At 37.6% G+C, this 26,172-nt stretch overlaps 1 protein-coding gene across 1 annotated transcript in view; it reads left to right on the top strand.

Annotated features, from left to right (window-relative positions):
• ANK2 (ankyrin 2) overlaps positions 1-26,172 on the top strand; it is a 154,654-nt gene that overhangs the window by 65,657 nt on the left and 62,825 nt on the right. The window contains 7 exon segments of the mRNA XM_031553101.1: positions 223-321; positions 2,800-2,997; positions 4,388-4,486; positions 4,591-4,689; positions 7,295-7,393; positions 9,852-9,950; positions 15,280-15,352. Of these exon segments, the coding sequence (XP_031408961.1) occupies positions 223-321; positions 2,800-2,997; positions 4,388-4,486; positions 4,591-4,689; positions 7,295-7,393; positions 9,852-9,950; positions 15,280-15,352 (766 nt within the window).

Genomic DNA, 26,172 nt, shown 5'->3' with positions numbered 1-26,172 from the left:
TTTTTTGCTCTGTGCTGTGGGAACTGGTTCTCACAGGGTTGGGGGAGATGGAAACCACGCTGGTGGCTGCATTAAGAGGGCCCCCCAGGCTCCCCCTCAGCTGCTCTTCTCCGCATTAAACAGCCACTGCCCGTGACTTCTCGTCACTAACATTAACCGCCGCCCTGCGCTCGGGGTCCCGCTGGTACCCTCCCTCACTAACGCCCCTAACCGCCCTTACAGAACGGCCTCACGCCCCTGCACGTGGCGGCCCATTACGACAACCAGAAGGTGGCGCTGCTGTTGCTGGAGAAGGGCGCCTCGCCCCACGCGACCGCCAAGGTGAGCTCCTCCCCGACGGCACGCCCTGCTCATGCAGTCGTAGCATTGCTGAGGTTGGAAGGCACTATTAAGATTTTCCAGTCCAACCGTCTGCTCATCACTACACTAAACCATGTCCCTCAGTGCCACTTCTACCCTTTCCTTGAGCACCTCCAGGGTGGTGACTCCACCAGTTCCCTGGGCAGCCTGTTCCAATACCTCACCACTCATTCTGAGAAGAAATTCTTCCTAATATCCATCCTGAACCTTCCCTGGCACAACCTGAGGCCATTCCCTCTCATCCTATCAATTGTTACGTGGGAGAAGAGGCCGATCTCTATTTCACCACAACTCCCTTCAGGAGTTGTAGAGAGCCATGAGGTCTTCCCTGAGCCTCCTCTTCTCCAGACTCAACATTCCCAGCTCTCTCAGCTGTTCCCCATAAGACTTAGTCTCCAACTAACGCCAGCTTAGTTGTCCTTCTCTGGACGCACCAGGGCCTCAATGTCTTGTAGTGAGGGACCCAAAACTAAACACAGCACTCAGGGTGTGGCCTCACCAGTGCTGAGTACAGAGGGATGATCACCTCCCTGCTTCTGCTGAATGCACTATTTCTGATACAAGCCAGGATGCCATTGGCCTTCTCAGCCACCTGGGCTCTTTGCCAATTCATGTTCAGCCAAAACCCCCAAATCCGTTAGTCCCACAGAGCCTTCCAGCCACTCTACCCCAAGCCTGTAGTGTTATATTGAGTTGTTGCAACCAAAGTGCCAGACCTGACATTTGGTCTTGTTGAGCTTCATCCCACTGGCCTCATGCCAGTGATCAGTCTGTCCAGGTCCCTCTATAGGGCCTTTCTGCCCTCAGGCGGATCAGTACATCCTCCCAGCTTGGTGTCATCTACAAATTTACTGAGGGTGCATTCAATCCTCACATCCAGATCATCAGTAAAGTTATTAAACAGGACTGGCCCTAATACTGACCCCTGAGGAGCACCTCTAGTGGCTGCTCACCAGCTGGATTGACCTCTATTTGCCACCATTTTCTGGGCCTTGACATCCAGCCAGGTCTTTACTTAGTGAAAAGTACACGTCTAAGCCTCCCTTCCTTCTTTCCTCTCTCCTTCCTACCCTTCCTTCCCACTGCTTTTCTCTATCTCATGGAGAGTAGGAGGCAGCACCATGTCTAACACCCTGAGGGCAGCCTGGCCGCAACCTCCTTTGGTACTGTAGCCAGTGCTAGTTCCATGTGGGAAGTTTCAATTCAATGTAAATTTAAACAAGACCAAACAAACAACAACAAACCCCAAACAGACAAACAAACAAGATATGGATGACTGAATGTTGGAACAGGTTGTCCCCAGGGGCATGGGATCCTTGGAAGTGATAAAAATGCGACTAGGCTAGACCCTGAGCAATCTCATATGAATAACCACTCAACTGCACAAATTATTGCTCTTCCAAACCTTTCCTGAAAAAGAGCTACATATGTGTATGCTGCATATTTGTGCATATTTGTGCCTCTCTTTGCTCATTTTATATTTGTGAGCTTCAGTCATAGTTGGAACTTACTTTAGTGTTGTGTATTATTAGAAACAATGTGTATATTATGACCACGTACAGGCAGAATTCATTCTGGGATTGGAAATAGTGTTATGATTTCACTGTGTTAGGCAAAGGCTACCAAAAGGGAAGAATAATGAGAATGTGTGCTGTCTTCAGCATGTTCTGTCCTGCAAGGGAATGCTGTTTTACATGCTGATAGAAAATGGGGCCCATCCTTGAAGTAATTATATGAGAACTTTTTACATTGATGTGCAAGAAAGGTGGCAAAAGCTACAGTTGAAATTGGATAGCTTGGTGAAGCTCCCTTTTAAGAAGATACAGACCAACCAACATCTCCACAGAGACTGTCTGATGCAATCTATTCTCATGATATTCTGTGATTCTCAATTTTCTCACTTAGTGCATTCTAAAGCGATTAAAGGTGGGAAGTTGTCTTGTTCCCAGAGTACCAATAATGTCTTTCCGCTTTGCTTAAATGGTCAATTTGATCAGAATAACAGTATTCCATATTACTGGTTCCAGCCAGAACTATGTCTGACGTATCAAAATTCCTTATGCAGACACATCTTTACCACGCAGTCCTAAAACACGTAATATAATGAAGAGTGTGCACCCATTGCTCGTCACAGGGAGCATCACTCAAAAGTGAATATTTACAACATAGGATATTCAAAATACAGGTTTCAAACGCAGGGTAATTTAAGGTTATCAGATTAAGAAGTCCTGTCTGCCCTAGTGAGAGCCTGCTTTTTCTAGTTGGTTTGGACAAACTAATAGATTGCAAAAGCATGCCTGGTGTTGCAAATATAGCGGACTCCCAACTCTAATCATAAGGAGTAACTGAAAATCATACAGTTCTAAGGCACCTGACTTTTTAGGCTTACATGGCTCTTGTATTAACATTACTCTCGTTTTGTTTCCTAACCTGTGTTAGAATGGATACACCCCTCTACACATTGCTGCCAAGAAAAATCAGATGCAGATAGCTACCACACTGTTGAACTATGGGGCTGAGACCAACATTTTGACCAAACAGGGAGTGACACCACTTCATTTAGCCTCCCGAGAAGGTCACACGGACATGGTAACATTGCTTTTGGAGAAAGGATCCAATATCCATGTGGCAACAAAGGTAACTCACAGCTGAAGGCAAAGTGCTATCTATGTCAAGAGCATCCAGGAAAATACAAAACTCTGTGGGAATAAGGTCATGCTCTCAGAAATTCTCCACTTCCTTGTATGCATATTTCAGTATCTGCAGAAGTGACAAAAGTTGGCAAACAGAAGAAGTGAGGAGAGGATACATAGGAACGGCAGATAGATTGATCAGTTAACCTGTATCATGTATTTAATACGTTTACTGGGTAGCCCATTAGAGAAGCTGCAGTTGTTTGCTGTGACCAGAGAAAAATTATGTACCACCTGCTCTGGTGGAGAGGAAACAGGACAAAAGAGGCTAGATAAAATGGTTTCTGAGGCATTCAGAAAGGTGAGACAACTGCATTTTTGTTGTGTTGCAAACTTGCCATCTCTTTTCTGCATCAGGCATGTTCCTCAAGTTTTACATTAGATCCAAAGGATGAGGAATGTAAAATTCTGGAGTTTGCGGGTCTGTGGGTTGATTTAATTACATATAACAGAAACCTGAGAGCTGCAGTCCAAAATTTAGTGCCAGCAAAGGCTCTTTATTATCATATATCTTACTCTTTAGCCATTTTGCCAAGGTGAGGAAATGAGTGACAAATAACAACGGTATTAGTGGAGTAGTGAGTGAAAAAAACCTGCTCTGGAGGATCTGTCCAATCCTTTGGATCTCCTATGGTTATACTTGATGAGCCTACATAGAAGATAAGTGTAGAGAAAACCTATATTTTCATAGGTCGCCAGATTTACACAGGCATATATGTAAATTTTATTTACCTTAAATTGAAAGCCTGTAGTTTTTGTTTGTACGAGTCAAAATGAATGGCTCAAGTCTCTCGTTATTTAGCATTAATATAATATGCTATATAACCAATAAGAAATACTGTAGTTTTCATTTCTCTCAAAAAGTTTATTCCCTTCCTCGTTCATGGCCAAGCATCATGTGTGATCACAGTGAGCTTACAGTTAATTACTATATCCATTTCCTTGGCATCTTTGAGTGGGATCTGGGGTTTCGGGTTAGTTTCTTCATTCGGACTCTTGCCTGCAGTTGTTAAGGTTCCCCCATCTGAGGAATGGGAAGCACAGCACTCTAATTTATTAATGGGACTCTCAGCTTCCTTAGTGACATTATACTATAAAATCCAAGTGTGATCATTGATGCTTGAAACATTTATTCTGTTGTTATGGTGATGTAATTTCTGTGGAGCTATTCGTCAGCGTGACAAAAGAAGCATCAACTCTACTTTGTTTAAAACACATGTTTAGAAGTTAGAGTCTCTCCATCTTTTAAAGATAAGAAAGTGAGAAAGGCTAGATTTGTAATCTGAAGAAGGTTTTATTTATATATTCATTTATATTATATATTCCATTTCCAGACTGGACTGACATCCTTACACCTTGCAGCTCAAGAGGATAAAGTGAATGTAGCTGAAATACTCACAAAACATGGTGCAAACCAAGATGCTCAGACAAAGGTAAATCATTTAGTGGCTACTTGTCTCCAGTGTGCCAAAGGATGCTATCATCATAAAGGAATATTCCACTGAGCTTGCAGTTGTATTTCTATGTTCTCTTGTAGCTTGGTTATACACCTTTAATTGTGGCCTGTCACTATGGAAACATCAAAATGGTGAATTTTCTTCTCAAGGAGGGAGCAAATGTCAATGCTAAAACAAAGGTAAATAATTTTTCATTGCTTTCTTGTGGTCTTAATGTGAGCTTGTTAACCAAATGCTACTGATACATACCACTAAGTACCTTTTTTACTAGGAAACTGTAATTATTGACATGTTTTGATCTGTGGCTATAGTGGAATGCATTGTGTCTGCTGCATCATCTTGTTCAATGTTTACAAAAGAAAAGTCAGATAGCTCTTTGGGATTATGTAAGGGAATTGGTATTTTTTTGTTGTTGTGGTTTTATTTGTTTTCTCCTTATCATTTGCAACTAACAAGTTTATTTCTGATTTCATTCACACATGGCTTACATCACTGTAATGCTGATGTGTTGCCAAACTACAATTCAGAAACTGGGTGATTCCAGATTCTCTCTGATCTGTTGGGAGAAGAGTGGGAAAAATTACTCACAATCAAAGCATGTGTGACATGACTTTGATAAAGGAAACATCAACAGTGGGAGAATGCAACTTACTCAGGACAAGTTTGGTTGTTTGTTTTTTTTTTTGATGGAGAGCTGGTTATGCTATTATCAACCAAGTCTGCTGAAGTGGACAGAACTGCGTGTAGCCAAATACTGAGTGTAATCCACGGGCTTTACCAATTTTTTCCAGTGTAAACTGGTGTACCTAACAAAAAAAATGTCATGTCTTGTGAATCAAGAAGTTTATATCTCCTAAGTATACAAAAACAGGTTCTGGTGACTACATCAATGTGTTGCACCAAAGATGTCATCACATCACTCTTATCCAAGAAGTGAAGGCTACCCTGGAGCTGGTAGTCTTCAGCATAGTTAAAGCTGATGTCAGACAATAGCTTATTTCTAGTTTCATATTGGATCTCTTGGGATCAGTATGAAAAAGTCTGTTGATATTGCTGATAAATATACTTAGTATTTGTAAAATCCATACCAGATCATAAGCTACTGGTCATTCTGGCCAGGTTTTCTGTTCTCAGCTGTCATCTATGAGATGGATTCATTTGTCTGAAATATGACTGTTTCACTACAGTGGTCACTGTCAACAAGAAAAAGAAGCAAGTAGCAGAGCCAATTAAAAGAAAATATGCTGGCCCACCTTTCTTTAGATCACCCCAAATCAAAGGGTAAAAAACAGAGATTCCAAAAGAACTGGCAATAGTACTAGAAAAACAGCTGACAAGAATTAATAAAGCAGACATTAGCAGGATCCAAATGGTTGCTGCCAAAACATTCAGCTGAGGTGTTTGTAGACTAACTAAAGGGACATACGTACTTGCATGTTTAGTGTTAAGTCCCACTCTGGGCATTTCAGGCCACTGGATCAGATTCTGACACTAGTTCCCGCAGGTGTTCCTCTTACTTAGAAAAATTTCATTAAAGTAGGCAAATATGGCAGTATAGGCAGTGATTCTCCAAGTCTCATGTCAAGGGACCAATAAAAATACGGGCAATCTGTCAGCCATTGCTGTGGACTAAGTTTAAAGAGCGAATCAATCCTGGCTGGATTCAGGATAGGCATGTTACAGAATACATAACCTCTAGCACCTCCAAGATGCTTTGTGCCATCTCCAGTGAAAAATAATACTGCTGAGTTCTGTTTTTAAATGACTGTACTGATATTTAAGATAGTACATTTTCTTTGCTATACAATTTTCAGTAAAATCTCCCTTTAATTTCTTAGTCTATGTGTGTATTCTGTAATTATGAGAACTGTATCTGTTCCAAACTATCACTGTTTAATTAGTAGCATATAGCATAACTTACATATGTTGAGTTGCATAAGAGATAACTTAGTGTTCCTCTCAGAGTCTACCCTCAGGCTGTATCTAAGTGTCCATTGAAACTAACTTGGTGTTTTCTCACAATATAGTTTCCACTTGCTATCAAACCAATTTCAAGTATTTTGTGATGAATTGCTTGACTTAGTTTGCACAAAACCATCTCAAATCAACTAGCTGAAGTGCACTTTGGCTGTGTTGAGTAACACAGAATTAATCTCTGGGGAGGATAAATATATGGAGTTAGGCGTATTTGTTAATACAGAAGTTGTGCACACATTTTTCTGAATAATTACAGCTTAGCCAGGCCTCTTGAAGTCAAGATAAAGCTAACGTTGATTGACATTTTTAATAGATAGATCCTGTTAGCTTTTTTAAAAAGCAAATGTTATTGAATCACTGCTGTTAAAAATTATATATCTTTACGTAGTCTCAAATATTTCAAAGGCAAATCTTAGGCGTCCTGTAGGAAAACAAAGATGTGAGAAGAGAATGTTCTGTGCTTCAGCTATGATTCTATGTGTTTAGTATGCCAACTAAATTTACTGCTACTCATTGTTCCTAGTTCTGATTTAGAAAATGAGGAATTATTTATCTTCCAGAAATTGGATTATATCATGAGATGTTAGATATCATGTGAATAAAAATATTATCCTTATGTTTTCGTTAATCTAGGGATCGAGTATTATTATTACTGTGAATTTATTATCTTCATTTCAATTGGTGGCTTAATTTCTTTTTGAAATGCCTGAAAAAGAGCAGAATTATGCAAACCAAATTTTCTAATGTAATTGCTGGTGATTGTTTTTCTTCTTTATTTGCTTTTATGGTAACCACCATGGATTACAGAATGGGTACACTCCTCTCCACCAAGCTGCTCAACAAGGTCACACTCACATCATTAATGTCCTTCTCCAACATGGAGCTAAGCCCAATGCAATCACCACCGTAAGTGTGAAGTGTTTGTGGAAAGTGTTTCTCTGGTTAGTTCCTTTCTTTCTAGGGCTAAAGAGCAAACCTTTGTTTTGGTGAAAGTTTTCTTCGTACATCTAGTTGTCAGATGTGTAAATGTAATGTTCCTTCTTCTTTTCATTATATTCACAAGGCAGTTCATTTATAACTCACTGCAGCAAGCTAAACCTGAGATGAAGAAACTTTTTGAAGCACTTTTTGAGTTGCAGTGTGAGGGTAGCCATGCTTACTTGGTTTAGTTGCCTTCTGCCTCGATACTTCTGTCTCAAAATTGGTATATTGCAAGAATTTTTGTATAAAAATTAAGGGCAAATCAGAACCTGGGTATCTTTGAAATCCAAATTTCTATCCCTCTCTCCACTGGATCTCTGTTTCAGATTCTTAGTAAGTTCATTGGTGTTAATGCAAAGACCATCAGTAACTTCTGGCACAGCCTTTTCTAATGTCAGCTAGGAATGCAACTTTCCTGTTTCATATCGATGTTGCTACTGTCTTCTATTTGGACAGTGTTGAAAATGCATCCAGGAAGCTCAAAACACGTGTCCTTCCCCAGAGTTGCCCAGGTTACCATTATTCCAACTGCATGGAATAATCTTGTGTGAAGTAATCCAAGATAGCAGTTTATGTGCCATGACACAAAATCTCAGTATCCAAACCATGTATCAAAGATCCTAGACTGTGCTTATCGTCAAGCAAGAAACCCTTGCAGTCAGCTTCTGGGACTGAAAGTTCTACTAGGCACCTTCAGTGTTCAGTCTTCTAGTTTGGGCTGTTAAGCCAACTCTTACCCAAATCCAAGGAGAGTCTCAAGACTCTGCCCAGCAGTTTGCATGCCTTTTCAGGTACTAGCTCTGTTGTTCACACATTGCTGATGTAAGAGAATTTCAACCTGCAGCTGCTGACTAGGGGATATGGGAGTGGGATATGGGGTGTTAATGTGTAACAGGTAACAGTCGGTAACAGTCATGTTATTTGTTCTGTGAAGATCCTTACCTGTTTTTTTTGGTGCTGCTAACTCACAAACCTGCTTTACAGTTGCTGAGGTAGTCTAATGCACAGGAACTTAAATTGTAGATAACTCAACCTGGTAGTGAAGGAGAGAGAAGGCCTCAGGCTGATATTCTGCACACAGAGCAGTGGTATCGCAAGATAAATCATTCTGTACAGTGGCTTTCCATGTCTCCCCTAGTAGGCCAGCATGTTGTTCTTTAATTCAAAATAGTATAAAACAGTTCAAGGTGCAACTCTGTATGAAGAATCATGGAATATGCCCCTTCTCTCCACTCCCCAAGCTGAGTATTGCAGGCCCAAGGGCTGCCACATCACACAGAGCCATGTGACTTAAAGCAGCCTCTGCAGACACTTAGGCTGAACTGGCTGCCAGTCAGGTTGGTTAGTTCTGCTGGGAAATTATGCCCTCAAAAGAGTTGTGAATGATTTAGCAAGTTTTTGATACTTGAAGTATTTTTATTTATTTTGTGTGTGTGTGTGTGTGTGTGAGAAGGTTCATTAATCTTGCCTCCTGTTGTGTCTGGCTTTTTGCTACAGGGGAAATGTTTCTTGAAATAAATTACCATGGACTCTATTTTGAGGCAGTTTGAGTAGAATTTTAAATGCAGTGAGACAGATGGCAATCTTAATTACTGTTCATTTAAAATGAAAACTTACACTCTAGGTTCATAAATTTGAATTAATAATATTTATTGTCAACCTATTTTAATGTTCTATGTGATGAGCTGGAGATAAATATGCCTAAACAATAACTGAATTACCATTTCAATGTGTGTTTACTGAATAGCATGTATCTAATGGGCTTGTATACTGCAAATAAGTTTACTTAAATGGAAAACAGTTTCCAAACCCCAAGCCTTACATAGGTTTTCGTGCTTGCTACATCACCAGCTTTTGTGTACTATTACAGCACGTAAAATTTTGTTGTAAAGAGAAATAGGATTGTATGTGGAGAATACAGCCATAATCCTGTATTCCTCAAAGAGGGACTGCACCAGGTAAAGCTATAACAGTTTCAGCTAAAAGTGGAAGCCTAAGATTTTAATTTTTTTTTTTTTCAGAAGAGTCTCTCTCATATAAAGCAGTTTATGCAAAATGAAACCTGAACTTCTGCAGACAAGACATTCTGTACAGTAGAATTTGACCATCTAAGGGTTAAACCATACCGCGCTTTTTAAAAAAAATTTAGACTAGCAGGCGGATGTGTGTGTTGTGTTACTATGGTAACCAGAGCTATAGTCTTAAAGGAGTTGCAAAGACAGAGTCAGATGTAACAGTAAAAAAAACAAGTGATTTTCCTAGGCTGCGCCTTGTTTTGGATGGAAATGCTGGCTCATGCAGTGTTGAGAGTGATCTCATTGGTTCACATCACAATCCTCCCTCTCATTTCTCTCTCTCTCTTCCCTTTTCTTTTTCTCTTCAGAATGGTAACACTGCCTTAGCTATTGCTAGGCGTCTGGGATATATCTCAGTGGTCGATACGCTGAAGGTTGTTACGGAGGAGATTACTACCACCACAACTGTGAGTTTGTAGACGCATTAAAATGTCTCTGCTTTTTATTCAGAATGTTATCTTTCTCTTCTATGCTCAGATTCTCCACAAACCTGTTTTTATTTTCTGGTTTAAATCCCCCTTTCTGTTTGATTTTTGCAAAAGTGCTGTAGTGCTTTCAGTATGTCTTTTAAGCATGTAGAAGTATGTGCGATACATTTGGTTTTACTGAGCCAGATAACAGATTTTGTGTGTACAGATGGAAAACAACTATTCAGGGACTAAGTAAAACTTTTTTTCTGGAGATGGGTCTGAGCTGCAAATCCAAACTTTCCAGAAGTTTGTGAGCTGTTTAGATCCTGTCCTGCCTCTCTGTTTGAATTTTTACCTCTCCCTTTCAGTCTCTCCTCATGTTTCCATGCTTCTTCTAACACCTGCTGGGGCTTTAACATTGCAGCACACCACAGCAAGCTTCTCAGTGTTTGGACTGTACCAGCCATGGATCGGTGCCAAGCTTAATGTTGTTCACTAGATGGCTCTGAATCACATCGATCATTTTTTTCACTCAAATGGATCCTGTTTTTCCAAAATATGGAAGATTTTTTCTGTATGTGCTCAGTCCTCTGTGTTCTTGGTAATCTGTATTTTGACTTCAGAGTTCATGAATAATAGATACTGAACATCAGCCAGATGGTACTGTTCCTTTAAGCCAGAAAAAACATACATTCTGACAATCTGGAAGGGGAGGGTTTTCTCTCCTTGGACTTCTACCTCCCATTTATGACTTCTTAGCATTTAGGAAGGGAGAATGTCATAAATAGTGTATCGTTTAAAAAATCAATTTTAATATAAACTTCCATTACTGCATTTTATCTTGAAACCTTGTTGTAGAATCATTGTTACTAGAAATTTAGAAAACATATCAGATCTAAGTGTCACTTAGGAGCTCACAGACGTGAAAATCCACAAATTACTGGTAACTTTATTACTTAAAAGATGCCATTACTCAATTAGAGAAAGGACTAGGGGAAGAAATCCAACCTGTTTTGAAAAAAAACATCCATCCCACGAAAAAAAAGAAGATAATTTTGATTTTGCTGCATGCTGACAGCAAGTTCTACTGATGTTTACTAAGGAAGATAGAATAAAAGCAGTGTGGCATAGGGTTACAAATGGAGTGAGCCATAATTTATTAATGACCTGCAAAAATCAAACTGAGTTAGGTTTGGACAAAGAATTCCAACATAGTTCTGGAAGTCTCTTAATAAAGATTGCATGATTTTGTCAATACTTATGTTCTGATTTAATCATATAACACATCTCACTTGTGCATGCATAAGCACATAACTATTCAAAGATTAAAAAAGAAACAACTAGATAAAACTTTTCGAGAAACATTAGCTCTGTTCTTGAAAGCAATTTTTTTATCCTCAAATGACACCTTTGCTATTCTCTGTGCTGTCTTGTCACCACTTTCTATTCGTTCCTGATGTAAGTTGTAACGTCCTTTCTATTGTATGTTGCGTAGCACTGTACAGCCTTGTGCACTGTCATATACATGTCATATGTTTTGTAATAATAAGAATTCTGCTGTGAAAAGACACTTGTGAGTTATTTACTTTGGATAAATGTTTCTTCAAACTTTGAGAGTAGTGGACTTTTCAACCTATTACCAGATGCTTGAGGTCTATGATGGAATCAAACACCAAAACTTACTTGCATAGGTGACCTGTAACACTTGCAAATGAGAGACATTTGAAATCTTGTACTGTGTCTGTTCACAAAGCACCATTTTTAAAAGTCAGATGGGAACCCTCAATAAAATCAGCAGATTTTTCAGAATTGAATTTGTCTCAATCTTACACCTTAGGGATATATAGAATGTAAACCACATTATTATTGATGATGATTACTGTTGATTAAACATAATTTTGAACAAGTGCTATAAAGGAGGGATAAATAGCAGGCACTCTCAGGCACTCCCTGCAATAAAGTTCTCCAGACAGTAAGGGTTAGCAATTGCTAAACCAGAGCATGGCATTTAGAACTGAAAAAAAGGTACTGTCACCATAGCTACTTAATTCTCTAAGGTTGTAGTGGAGTGATTGCATGGAGGATTTTAGAGAGGTTTGTTCTTTATTGATATTCAAGTCACTGGCATTTAAGATGAGGGCATCTTGAGTGCCAGTGGTCTAACTCTGAACAAATTTTCTTACTTACACAAGTATCAGTGAAGCCACATGAATATAAAGCAATAGAGACAACACAGTGTATGTATTTTTACTTAGTTTAAAAATGAATAGGAAGTCAATCAGAATAAGCCAGGCTTTCAAAAGGTTTACCCTGCAATTAAGTTTGGGGTTATTTGTACAAATAGACATAAACTTCCCATGGACAAATTAATACATGAGGAGCTTTATATTTTTAATGTTGTTCTGCTGTAGAGTAAGCAGTTGCTGAATGAGCGTATAGTTTTATATGCATACACCTGAATTATTCTACGTGAACACAATGGAAGTTTTAAATACAGTAACTTAAATTGAGGTGCATAATTGAATTCTCAGTGGTACCAAACAATGGTGACTTTGAGAAATATGCACTGAGCAATTTGCAAAGTGGGCCATTCATGGGATTAGATTAAGATTTCAAATTTTGAGAGTATTTGACCTTTTCGATGTGTCTGTAAATTAAAATAAATAATAATCTAGTGCTGTGAAAGATTTTGTCTAAAGCAAAAATAAATTCCCAGCTTCTGATGGGAATTTATGTAGCATTAATAATCCTACTGAATTAAATGTTGCAGAGATGCCATTACAAAGTTCTTCTTCTTCTGAAATACACAAACACATCCACATTCATCGATTCTCTTTTCCAAACCTTTTGTTAATTTTAAATTATGAAATAATCTCCTTATTCTGAGGGGAAAAATCAGGAAATAAACCAAATATCACTACTTCTTTGTCAGTAAATAATAATATATGAGATTGAGCCTGTACAGGGGCCAGGATGGATCTAATTTATGAATAAATTGATATTATGATAAATAAACCTTAGCTACTAGGGTCTGCAGATCTAAGTAAATACTAAGACAATATACCCAATATACATTTGAGAAGATATTCTTTACGTGTAAGTTGTGACCTCTTGTGTTTGTAGCATCATTTTACTTCTGTGTTCTTCTAATGAAATTGATTTTGTACCTAAGTTGAAGTGGGGAACCAAGTTTTCTTGAATAAATTTTGATCATACAACAAACATACAAAATGAATATCTGTGACTCTTAGGCAGCACACTTCTTTCCCCTTTCTTCAGAACCTGATCATCTCCTGATTTCGTTTGTCTATTTGTTTTTCTGATTTTTCAGTTATTTTACATGAAGAGCATACGGTATAGAACTTGTCTTACACTTAAAGATACAATTACAATAGCAATTTCAATGCTAATAAATTAGTACTTAAATACACATTAGTACTTTGCTTGAAAAATATACAGCCCATTTCCCTTGGTTTATTTCTTTAGCACAATGTCAGTGATTCTTTTCATATTTAGAATGTATTGCTGAAGAGACCAGGTCAATGTCACCTGAACAACAGCTTGCTCTGCATCTGTCACAGCTGGTTTTGACACTCTAATGCCCTACCTGCTGCCTGACCTTTCTGTCTGAGACAATCTGTGGCAATGCAAGGTGGGACATCAGATATATCAGTGGAGGCATTTAGTGAATATAACCTATTTTTTCAATGCGGAACATGTGTTACAAAAAGCAACAGAAATGAGTGATTTAATGACTCGTGTATAAGAATTAAGTTAGGAAGCCTAATTGGGATTTCCATTTGAAGCAAATGTCATTGACCTTTCCCTTTATCGCAAGAGAGTGAACTGAAAACTGCTGTCATTTTTAAATACATTTTCAGAAATGTAAATCATACCTTTTAAACTCATTTCCAGAGTAATCCCAGTTGCTAAGTTAGTTAATTTTAGAAGTGTAGTATCTTAGAATAATCGGAAGTGCCATCTTTGTCAGTTTGTTAGAAATATAGAAATCTGAGGCATAATTTGGAAGGACATGATAAGTTTGATGTCAGTGGGCATTTTCCCAAAGTCGTGCTACATGAAGTCCTCGAGATTTGGCTGACATTAATTATCACACAGATTATATGCTCTTTCACTGCTTCTGCATATAATGTTAATTTATGCTTGATAGATGCCATCCCCAATAGGGAGTGAAATATGACCTCAGTGGGAGTTCCACGAGACACGTGTACTCTTGACAATCCCCTCCATGCCAGATGGGTGCATCTGCTGCTACATACCTTAAAGGGATGATGTGATTTCCCTCCACAGTTTCTCAGTGAAACTGACTGGCTGCAGATCTGGGTGGAGCTAGGGAAATATTTATTTTTCTGTTGTGACTAATGCTGTTCTGATCGCTGCTGTTATTTAAGTCCCTGGCATTTTGTCTCCAGTATTGTAACACACTGAAGAATTTCCTTTAGACTGCTTTCTTACACATTGCACTTTTTTACACTCTTATTAAATTCTTTATCTCCTCCTCTAATGTCTGTCGTGGTGCTAAAAGGATGTTCCTATTCTTAATTCAGCACCCACGAGCATCTTGTGTTTCTTTCTGGAAGTCATTTATGCAGATCAAATCATATTAAAAAACATCTTACAACATAACCTGCTCTGTTCTCTTGCACTTAAAATGTCCTTCCAACTGTACTTGGTCTGTGCTTGCCCTCTGCTACAAAATAAGAATCTCCAAAGAACTTTGTTCTGCTGTGCATGCGATTTGGGGGAATATGCAGGATTTATTGAATGGATATAATTAATATGCAGTGTAGTCACTTTCAGAGGGAGAGGGAAGAAGGAAATGTTTCAAGTGATCTGTGTAGCTTGCTCACATCTTTTTTAGTTTAAAAATTTCGCATCATTCGTAACTTCATTTCCAAATGCTTTACTATTTAATAATTTCCATATGCTACATGCAACTTTCTGAAAGTAGACATTACCTAATTCTTTTTAAAATCATCTTGGAAACGTTGAACTGAATTGTTCTGTATGCAGCATTTATAAATAAATTTGCTCAGAGCTTGCTTTTCTTCCCATTTTTCTCTCTGATCAGCTCATTATCTTTTTTTGTGTGTCTATTTTTTTTCTGACAGAGCAAATATTATCTTATACAGTACTGAGAACAGGAACTTCTAAAATAATGACGAAGAGTAATTTAAGGGGACGGGAATCATTATAAGGTGTCTCAGCAGGTCCTACTGCTGCTGCTGTTGAAATATTCTATGATAATATTCTTTGCTACGTCTTTTGGTGTTTAATTTGAGGATTAAATGTTCTGTCTTTGCAGACTGTAACAGAGAAGCACAAGCTAAATGTACCCGAAACAATGACTGAGGTCCTGGATGTTTCAGATGAAGAAGGTGAGCAACTTCGCTAAGTTTCTATTCCATATCACTTATGCCACCTGTAAGATAGGCGTGGAAAGCTGCTTAAGTACTTGGACATCTTCATTTTGCAGTGCTTGATGATCTATGTAATAACTTTTTTTTTTAAATGATGTAGTCATTATGGCATTTGAATAAGGAGGCTAAAAATCAACCCAAACCAAAGTCCTGTTTCATTTTCACACAAAAAAACAAAAAACCAACAAAACAACACCCTTACGATCTTATCTGAACCAAATCAGCAAATGAGAACATTTCTTGACATTTTAAAATTTAAATGTAATACTTTTCTAAAGCTGATTTTGGCCTTCTCGTATAGAGGAATTTGAGCAGTAAATAGTTTGGCTTGTTGCCACTTATCTCCTAGGTAAATGTATCTGAATTTTGTTTAATTGGAAACATGCATGTTAGAAGATGCATAAGGTGGAAGGTGAAAAGACTGTTCCCTAGAGGGGAGCATTTGGCACACGCAAGTCACAGATGGATATAGCATGACATAAAGTAACAACATACTAATAACTTGGCACTTTGATCCCAGACATTACTGTGTGTACAGACAAGAGGCATATGTTGTATTGCTTAGCTAAGTTCCCAGAAAATTTCTGTGAACTTCTGTAGGGACTGATAAAGTACTGTGGTTTTAAACAGAACAGAATTAAGGAAATAACTTAAAAATGTCCCTGATGAATGGCAGCTTACGAATATTAATCACCATAGCATCTCATGAATGCACATCTACTTGCAAAAAAAGTAATTCTAAGTTCTTTTTGATGATTAATATTATTAACTAATATTATAGTATCTTACATATGACATTTCATTGTTACTATTACTGCTATTATTCTTTTGTATAAATAATTTGTAGAGTGACTATAATTTCAAAAAACCCGAAGGTATTAGGAACACAAATTGAAGGTTTTGGTTGGTTGGTTTTGTTTCTCTTCTTTTTACAAAGAGCACAAATCTGCTTGTGCTTATTCTAAATTGTACTGGAGTTTAATGGCATTCATATTCCTAAACTCTTCATATTATTCTGAGAATTATGCTGATTAGTGAGTTACATTCTTGAGAAAATACTGTTCCAGATACTGTTTGTTTACTTATTTTTTTAAACACTTGCAAAACTTCAAGTGAAAGCAACTGTGTATAATTTTTTTAATACTGAAGACCTGTAGCATCACATTCATTTTGATTTCATTTCCTCTCATTCTTTAGCCATCTTAAATCTGGAAAGCATAGTGTGTTTTTCTGCTTCTGCAGAATTCATGTTTAGGGTATTCTTTTTTCTCAAGTGAATTTATATGTTGCACAGCCTTTAAACACTCAGATGATGAACGCTTCAGTGATGGGGATGTATATAATGGCACAGGTGTCATTAGCAGAAATTCATGGAGTAAGCTTTACAAACTTTCTCTTTTTGTTTGACTTGGTGTGTTTGTTTTTTTGTGCAACAAAATGTTGCTTAGTCTGGGTTCCTAACACTGCTCCTTTTTGTTACTTTTAAAAAACGTGTCTTGGTGTGTGTTTCCTGAAAGGTGGGAGGAAGAAGGGAAACCAGAAAACCCAAGATTTATTACGTGTATTTTTAGTTAGTTGGTAGAAATTACTGTGGTCGCCCAGCATGACTAATGCTCTCCAGTGCATTAAATTAACATTCTCTGCTTTCTGTTACTGTGTGATATCTACTGTTTGTCAATAGCCAGCTGATAACGATGGAAGTATTTTGGCATGTTGCCTCTCAAGCCTGTGCTGAGCACTTGTCCTGATGAGCACCTCTGTGATCCTGCTGTGGGTTGCCAGGCAGGCTTCCAGAGTTAAAGATCTTCATGCCATTGTCCTTATAAAAACAGTTTCTAGAGGCAAAACACCGAGGATGTTGCAAAAATTTGTAACGTGGATGGTATTTATCACAAGAGCATAAAACAGACGGGGGCTATTTGGTGAACTTCTTAAACAAAGAAGATGAACCTTTTAGTGATTACGTAGTCTTTGTCAGAGACTAGCAAAAGGTTTCTGAAATACTCTGTTCTTGACAGCTTTCAAGTGGCACAACATATTCTGAAATAAATTCATATGACAAAATAAACCTGTCAGTTGTAATCATACAATGATAAAGTTGAACACAACAAGACTATTGGAGCAAATAAATATTTCAGATCCTGTTGTGGAACCTCTTTATCATGGGTGATAAGAATTTTGTATTTTGCCTGGGAAACAGATGTTTTGTGTGGTTGGTATATGTTTACATTAGCAGTGCAGCATTCCTACTCCTAAAATCCAATCTTAGCATGAAATGAAGAACCATGCAGCCTATCAAACAGTTTAGCTTGGCATGTAATTATTTTCACATATTACTTTCACGTTTAGCTCTTAGCATTGTTACTTGGAATTTACCTTTTACTGTACCTTAACATGGTCTTGCCTTTGAGCACAACAAGGTTATATTTTTATTTTAAAATTACTTTTGATTTGATTTTTTTAAAATTAGATTATTGTTGTTTTTTTTATATTGTGTCAGAGTTAAGTACAGAAGCAGGTGTGCCTTGTCATGAATACACACATGCACATGTGGTTTTTTGCTGCTACTTTCAGTATACTGTATTCAACCATGAAGAATGTTTATGGATAATCATACACTGTTATTTGCTCGACACTGCCCAGAGTCATAACAATGCAGATGTAAAACAATCCATGTTGTTGAAGATCATGCCTAATCATGAAGGGGGGAGGAAAAAAAAAAAAAAGTTAAGAATGTGGTTCTCCTCAAGAATCAGGACAGCAGTTCAGATTCTTACTGGTGTAGATGTTAAGCGATATGATTCCTGAAACCTGTGTCTGTGCCAGAAGAGTTGCCTTGCATGGATATAGGGGTAAAGGAAAGAAAAGTGCATTTTTATCATTGTATCTGTTTTTATCATTTGTCTGTATTACTACAGTCTGTAGTTTCTTTAAAGCTGTTGCCACAAAGAAAGTAATTTGTACTTGAGGTGTCCTACAGCAGTAAAGGACAATTGCTGCAAAGTATCATTTAAAATGTATTTGAATGAAATCTGCAGATTTAGTGAAAGTAAGTTCATGCAGATCTTTCTGTTAGGACTGAGCCAGTGCAGACACACTATGAAATCTAGGTTTATTTTTTTTCTTCTTACGTTAATATTGTATTGAGGAGAATCTTGCTGCTTGTGTGTACTCACTTTTTATATTACTTTAATGGCAAAAAAAACTGCATGGACTACATGATTTACCTTTTTGATGCCTATCTGAGACAGAACAAGAAGTGTAGCTCTCCATTTGGAACATGCAATACTGACCAGTAAAACAGGTTATTGAAGAGCTCTCATTTATGTCTGTCTGGACTTCCTTATCTCCAATTCAGTTTTCAATCCAATTAACTTCTAAAAGCTTTGGTTTCACTGTCCTTTGAGAATAAGTTCATAGGTGAAACCACACATTTCTACATCCTCTTTTATGTCAGCACAAATGTTTCACCGTGTAGTTCTGACAAGCTATTTTTTTGGCCAGACTACTCTGCAGGCAGAATAGAGTAGAAAAGGTGAAGTAGAAGGTGAGATACTAGTGCAGCAATAACGTGCCAGAGGAGGCATTTCATACTGTACAGATGTTAATTGTGATATTTCAATTGCAGAAAAGGTTTAGACAAGAATTGAGCAAGCTGTCATGTGAAAATAATAAGTGTAGTCTCAAAAATGAGATGGAATCTTAATGGCCAAATTTAAAGCATCCCTATCATGAGGAGTGCTTGTCTAAAGGTTGGTAAAGATTTATCACAGTGCCTGGTTGAGACACAAACTGTTGTGTTGTAACTTTGTATTTCTTGGAAAAATAAAACAAACTACAAGTAATGAAATAATCTTAAAATTAAGGTCAGTAAGACATTAAATTTGTTAAAATGTTCCTAAAAATAGAAATAGCATCATGTCCTTAAATGATTTAAAAGATTAAGTATACATGCATACAGTAGTGACAAAAAAGGGTTGTTGTTTTTTTTTTTTTCCCTTACGTGGTATTGTTGAGATTATTTATATTTTTATCCTTCTGCCTGAGCAAAAGGAAGATTTCCTTATTTATTTAGCCTCTATGTGCCAGATGTGCTAATGCAATAGCAAATTTGAGGATTGGTTGCCTTCTTTTCTCTGCATCTTGTCAATGCAAAAGATTCTTGGTGTGATAATAAGGTGATTGGTTTTTCTCCTGTAGCTTTATTGATATTGTTGCTAGAGTTGTAAAGAAAAAAAAAAAAACACAACAAAGACTTATTTGGAATTGTCCCTTGAAATCTTTCAGGCAGAATATAGCTTTTTTAGTATCTTGTATTGTCATTACAAAGGAGTTAAACTTGTTTTTGTTGGGATAGAATCTGCTAAAGATTGCTCACTTGTCAACATTTTAGCAATGAAGAATTGGAGTTTGTGGGTAGGCTGCAAAAATTTTGGCAAGTTTTAAAGAAACTGGTGTTCTTAATTTGCTTCGATGTTGACAGAAAATAGAATTAACCAAATTAGCAGAGAAATCTGCAGGCGTGACCGAAAGTACAGACACATTTTTTGTGCAAAGAAGGAATAATGCATGTGCATGACTGAGGGACAGTACTGTATTTACTTATAGATTCTGTCCTAAATTGTTACTGTATGAGCAATGTTGAGCACTGAATTATTTTCTTCAGAGACTGAAGTTAGAGGGAGATCTACAATAGATTCTTAATTGAAGTATATCTTAATCAGCATGTTAAAAAGGGAAAATGTATTTTTGACTGCTCTTTCCCATCTGACCTAAACATGTCTTTAAAGCTACTGGATGTTATTCCTACTCATCACTGACAGAAACTGGCTGCTTTTACATTTACATTAACCTTAATTAGCTAAAAATTTTCCCAACCAGAGTAATATTACCCATTCTGAGCATAGCAGATATGTAGGTTGGCTGTTCCGTCTGGAATGAGATTGGCTATGAAAAGTGACTTGGGTATCAGTATTTAACATTTTACAAATCGTTTAAAAACTGCTACATAAAAGAGAGGTACTTGCCATATGAATTTCACAAAGGCAAAATGAGTATTTCATATCCCTCTTAAGAAGGAAAAGACTTGTGGTCTTTTCACTTCAACAAGTGTAAAAGTTTGGTCACAGATGCCCATACAGCTAGGGCAAGCTTTCCTTGCTTAGTGCCTGGTGTTTCATATTGTGAGAAAATTTATTATTTCATAGTTAATACTTACCTGATGTACACTGAATTTTCTTCTTCCATGAGAATAAAGCATTACTCTGGTGGAAAAAACAAACAAACAAACAAAAAAACCCCCACAACTAAATCACTTCTCTGTCACTTTTTCCAATGTGTTCTTTAGTAGTATTTTCTCTTCAGAATTCTTTATGGGATCTGGTTAGTTACTCCTCTTGTAAACCATCCAAGGAACTCATTCAAGTCCCCGGTTGACTGTATATCACATAGTAGCCCCACCACACCTCAGGCTTGTCATCATGCCATTTAATATCTATGACCTTCCAAGGTTTCTATGGCTTAGAGAGGTGGGAATAGCTTGTCTCAGTTCCAAAAAGACAGTACTTTTATTCTTTGTTACCTAGATCCAACATAACAGCTTTACAAATACCATAGCTATTAGCTGTTGTAATTCAGGGAAGTTCCAAGAGTGTGGGAGCCGTTAAATAAAGAATTGACTTTAGGGAACTGGAGGTGTCCAAGGCAAGTGTCAGGGAAAGTGTTATGCATTTCTTTTAAGAAGCTTACATCAGGGCTTAATATTGCATTAAAAAAATCATGCTTGCCATAGCTGCCCCTTCTCCATCTGTTGCTTTTAAGAAGCAGCACATATCTGAGGAGCTGTAGACTTATCTGCACGCTTCAGAGAAAGCAGTAATTTTGGCAAATTCATATAGTTGTATCTGGCTTTAAAGACATCTATTTAAGGCAGTTTCTGGTAGTTTCTGTCATAAGCCTCTTTCTTTTATTTTTTAACTTATATTTTTTGTTTATTTTGTGAGAAACCATTCCTAAGGAATTCTTATACAGAAGTTATGTTTTGCAATTCACTTGTATTGCAGAACAGTGTAGGAGCAACTTTTGTTGCTGCTTCCCAAAAAGGATTGGTGCTGTAGTTGTATAGCCAGAATGGTGTGGTTTAAAACTGCTTACTTGATCAAACATTTGTATAATTCCCTGATGACAGTAGGTAGCATAATTTGGGGAAAGGCCAATCTTTTCAGTTTTAGAAACATTAATCAAGCATTTTTTCAATCCAGCTAATGTTGACTTGCCAAGCTAGGGGTTGAGTGTGGCTGCATGCCCAAAGCTGTCTCTTTGTTTCTTTAAAGTTGTCTCTTTAATGTTAGTTTGCACTTAAAGAATATTTTTGTTGAAAGATTGCAAAGTGGTTCCTGACTGTTTTTTAATTTAATCAGTTACTTATGTATGAAATAACCATTCCCATTTCAGAACTGAGGAAAACCAGGAAGATAAGGACAAGAATATCATTGTGTGTTCCCAGTTCAGGTGGTTCATTCAGTAAAATTCTCTGTGTTCAGCCAGACTGTCACTGAAGGAGCAGATCTATGATCTCAGCATGCAGCCTCTTTTCTCTTAGTAGAGCATTACATGATTTACGATGCTCGACACCTGTGTTCAAGCATGAGAAATTATCAGCATCAAACTTTTTTGTCTTTCTCTCAATTATAGTAAGACAAATGCTTACTGTTTGAGTGGCCATTCAGATGTTAAAGATCTGTTCAGGTGATTCCCTTTCTGCCAAAAGACATCCTAGCAGTGGATCTTAATTACTAATTTCTATATGTGGATATTGTAGGTTTACGGTACACATAAATAATATGTGATCTGCATGAAAGTAACAGACAGGTAAGAGCAATCATCTATTACTGCTGACTTGAGCATAAGTTGATTGCTTGTGGGTTTTTGTGAGCTGATTAGGTTTATTCAGTGCAGTTTTTGAAAACAGCTCTGCTGTAACTCTGACAGTGTTAGCAATAGAATTTACTCCTGCTCCCTCATCTAAACAAATAGAAAAAGCCTTCAGGCAGCTGCATTTTGAAAGGGCTGGTGGAAGAAAGATTCCCATTCATGCTGGGTCTGTTTTTTTTGTGTGCCTACCTGCCTCACTGAACAGTCAATGGATACATGCAGTGCTGATTGCTTCTCAGGGGGCGCATTTCATGCTTCCTGCTTCATGGTTGTGTGAGGCTCCACTCAAGTGGAATCAAGGTAGGCAGTACAATGATGCGATTGCTGCTTTTTAAATTCAGTTTCTGTGGCAGCTGTGTCCTTAAGGTTCAGTGTCTTTGGTCAATGAGAAGCAAAAGGAGTTTTTTGGGAGTGCATTTCCAGCAGAAAACACAGCAGAGTGGAAAACTCTCCACCTCATGATTGCACATCATGATGCAGAATTGTGTTGGGATTTCTGGTCAGGTCAACTGCATGATGTTGCTGCTGACATAATAGCTCCTGCTGTGAGACAGTTTTTTTGCTGAGGTACAACACTGAATCACTGGCTTCAATGTTTCTGAACCTGTGCGCATGCGCAGCTCTACACTCTGGTATATGTGGATTCATGAGCCCTAGAAGCTCTGTGCTCCTCTTCTCTGCTTGAAGTAGTTATACCTTTGGCTGGCTTGATAATGGCAAATATAAATTTAAGACGAAAAGGTTGTTGCTAGGAACCATTAACATAGCTTTCACTTGCCCAATATTGGTTTCTGAATTAGGTTTTCCTTGCATTAAGCATAATGGTATTTAAGTCTTAAAGTTGATTGAATTTTCCTGTCCTGATTCTCAGATTTGCTCTCTTTTTTTTACTTCTGCACCTAGTTTTTTTCTTTCCCTGTCTTCGCTTTTGAAGGTGATCAGGACCTCACAGAAATGTTCAGCACCCTGTTTTCCTGTTCCAAATCTCCTTCTCCTCTTATTTTTCCTAGAAATAAGTCTGGAACCTTATGGATAACTTATCTCTGTGATCCCTTTTCTGTGCTACCTGACACCTGTCAATCCTACCTTTTTTTTTTTCCACGTTCATTCTCTAAATGATCTCTCTCCTTCCTTGATTCTTTTTCTCTTGCCCTTCTAAAAAGAAAAGAAAGCATCCTGCATGTTGCAAACACCTACAGCACGCATGAGTTTGGGGGATCTTGCATTTTATTCCAAAGCATTGGTTTGACCACTGAAAACAGATTAGTGGGTGAACATTGGTGAGACTGTGGCCATGACACATTGTATGTTACAGAAAAGCTACCCAACATATTGGGAGTTATTTACATTCAGCAAAATAAGAATAATAGCAGCAGCAAGTGCAGGAACTCAAATATTTGCCACTTTTTGTTTAAGTATTAAATATACATAGCTTCCTAGTTTAGCAGATTTTTTGTTTGACTTTCTGTTGTTCCAGTGTTTCTTTCCAGTAAAACCACTGTGTTTCTTTTAGAAGAGTCCAGTCAATTGCTAATTCCTTCCTTCTTCCTTCTATATCTGCTCTAGAGAAGATGACGTTACTCAGAGAAGCAGATTTTGACAAAATCTTTCGATATAGTTTGGAGATGAGCAGTGGCATTGTCGAGGCTGAACATGAATTCTTTAATTGAGACATGGTGCAAAGTCAGCCTTAGGTGTTTTGTAGACTGTTTTCCCCATCAGGTAAGCCCCTGAAAGTCTGTTGGTATCATTGAGGAAAGGAAGGTATTTTTTCAAGTAAATAGAAGATAAATCACTAAGTGTGTAATTCATTGAAATACACCTGTAAGTTCATAGACTGCCACTGGAAGTCATGGAAGATCGATGTAAAGTACTCTGTTTCATGAACTGCTTAGTAGGTAAGACTCATTAATTTAGTGGAGAATGTGAGTGAAGGATTGCTAGCATGATTAAACAGAGTAATTTCTTGTACTGATACAAAACTAAGAGATAGTAAAAACTGCTAAAGAAACTCACGGTCAGCTGAGTATATGATTTTTTTCTCAGCAGATAACAGCTGTATGTTTTTATACAAATTACAGGAGAATGGATTGACTGAGATTAAGGAGTACAGCTGTGTGAGTTATTTTTATGACAACAGTGTTAATGGTAGGATGAATGAGTGCTACTTACATAGACTTAATTTACTTTGCGTACATGCAATAAGCCATGAAGACACTCAGGTACCCATAGTTATATGAAAAGTTATATTGCTGCACAATCATTTATACTTAAATGTGTATCTTTTTTTTTTTTTTTCTTTTTTCCCCCCTACATGCATGAGGCTGTGCAACTTTTTTGCAGTTTTGGTTTTGTTCATCTCCCTATGTAAAGATGAAAGAGCACAAGTCTTAGTGGGGAGTGACAGATAAAATATTCTGAAGACATTCAGAAATATTCATCTATATCCTTACTACTGTTTGCAGATGCTCACATCACAGAAAAGAGTGTTGCTTAAACTTACTACTGATTACTCTTTGATGAGAGGCCAAAGCTGAAATTAGAGAAGAGATGAGATTTTTGATTTTTTTCTGAGGATGTGAGTGTGATCAAAGTGATGAAGACTTCATTTCTATTATAGATGGAATGTTTGCTGTGATTATTAGAATCTAGTTTATATGAAATCTACTTGAAGCTCCATTTATTATTTATTTGGTTAACATAGTTGCTTTAATATTTTCCAAGTTTTCCCTAAGCTCTGTGCTTTATAATGTGACATTACCAGGAAATACAAGGCATCATCTGTTAGAAGAGGGGAAACATGCAATAATTAAGTGCACTTTATTGTTTTCTGTGAAACAGTGTCAAGATTCTCACTCTTAATGTGGATAGATGGAATTTTCAAGACCTTGTTCTTGTTATATTGACAAGATTTAGAACTCACTTTTACATGTAATATTTGTGTACACAACAAAAAAATTTCTAAAACCCCAAAGGTCAGTTGTTTTTAGATGAAAAAATTTAGGTGATTTATTTGCCAGCTGAAGCATCAAAGTAGAAAAACTAGCTTGATTTGTTTCTTGAAAATAAATATTGAGATGTCTTCCCTTAGGAGTGAGCACCATTCATAGAGTTTGTAATGCTAATAATGTTTTGCAGGGGAAAAAAAAAGACACTCTACTAGAAATAGCTGCAGTAACATTTTTTTTTTTTCCAGTTTTACTTTATTATGTCTTTAAATCTCATGAATAGCAGTAGTCCTGATGCCCAAGTGAATGCTGTCTGAAACAGCATCGATACCACTTCCCTTACCCTTACAATCCTTTGAGGTTCTGAGTGTATCAGGGTGAATTACTGGCTGGGATGTGTAACCTCTGAATATAGTTCCTGTATTATGACAGTTACAGACCTCTTCACATAACTGGAGAAGAGCTTCAGGTTCTCAGTTTTTTCCTATGCAGCTAAGAAAATGAGAAAACCTGAATGTATTGATGGCTTAGGGTTGTGTTGTGTGTTTCTGTGGGTCACACGAAGCCAGTGGCAGACTCACACTAACCCTTGTGAAAGTGGCTGAAATAAGTACATCTCCAGGAAGAAACTGCAGAGGGAAACCATGTTGCAAATGGAAATGAAAAAGAAACGTCTACACACTATTTGTCAGTTCAGAACATTATGTTTATCTGCCAGCAAAAGCTAACAGTGACTTCACATAGACATAGGCCTGTCAGCCTCACCTCTGTCCCTGGAAAGGTGATGGAACAGCTTGTGCTGGATACCATCTCCAGACAACTGGGAGAAACGGAGGTTATCAGGAGTAGTCAGCATGGGTTCACCAAGGGGAGGTCGTGCTCGACCAACTTGGTGGG

The sequence above is a fragment of the Meleagris gallopavo genome, chromosome 4 (genome assembly GCF_000146605.3).
Source record: "Meleagris gallopavo isolate NT-WF06-2002-E0010 breed Aviagen turkey brand Nicholas breeding stock chromosome 4, Turkey_5.1, whole genome shotgun sequence".
NCBI classification, from domain to species: domain Eukaryota; kingdom Metazoa; phylum Chordata; class Aves; order Galliformes; family Phasianidae; genus Meleagris; species Meleagris gallopavo.
This window is presented reverse-complemented; position numbering and strand designations above follow the sequence as displayed.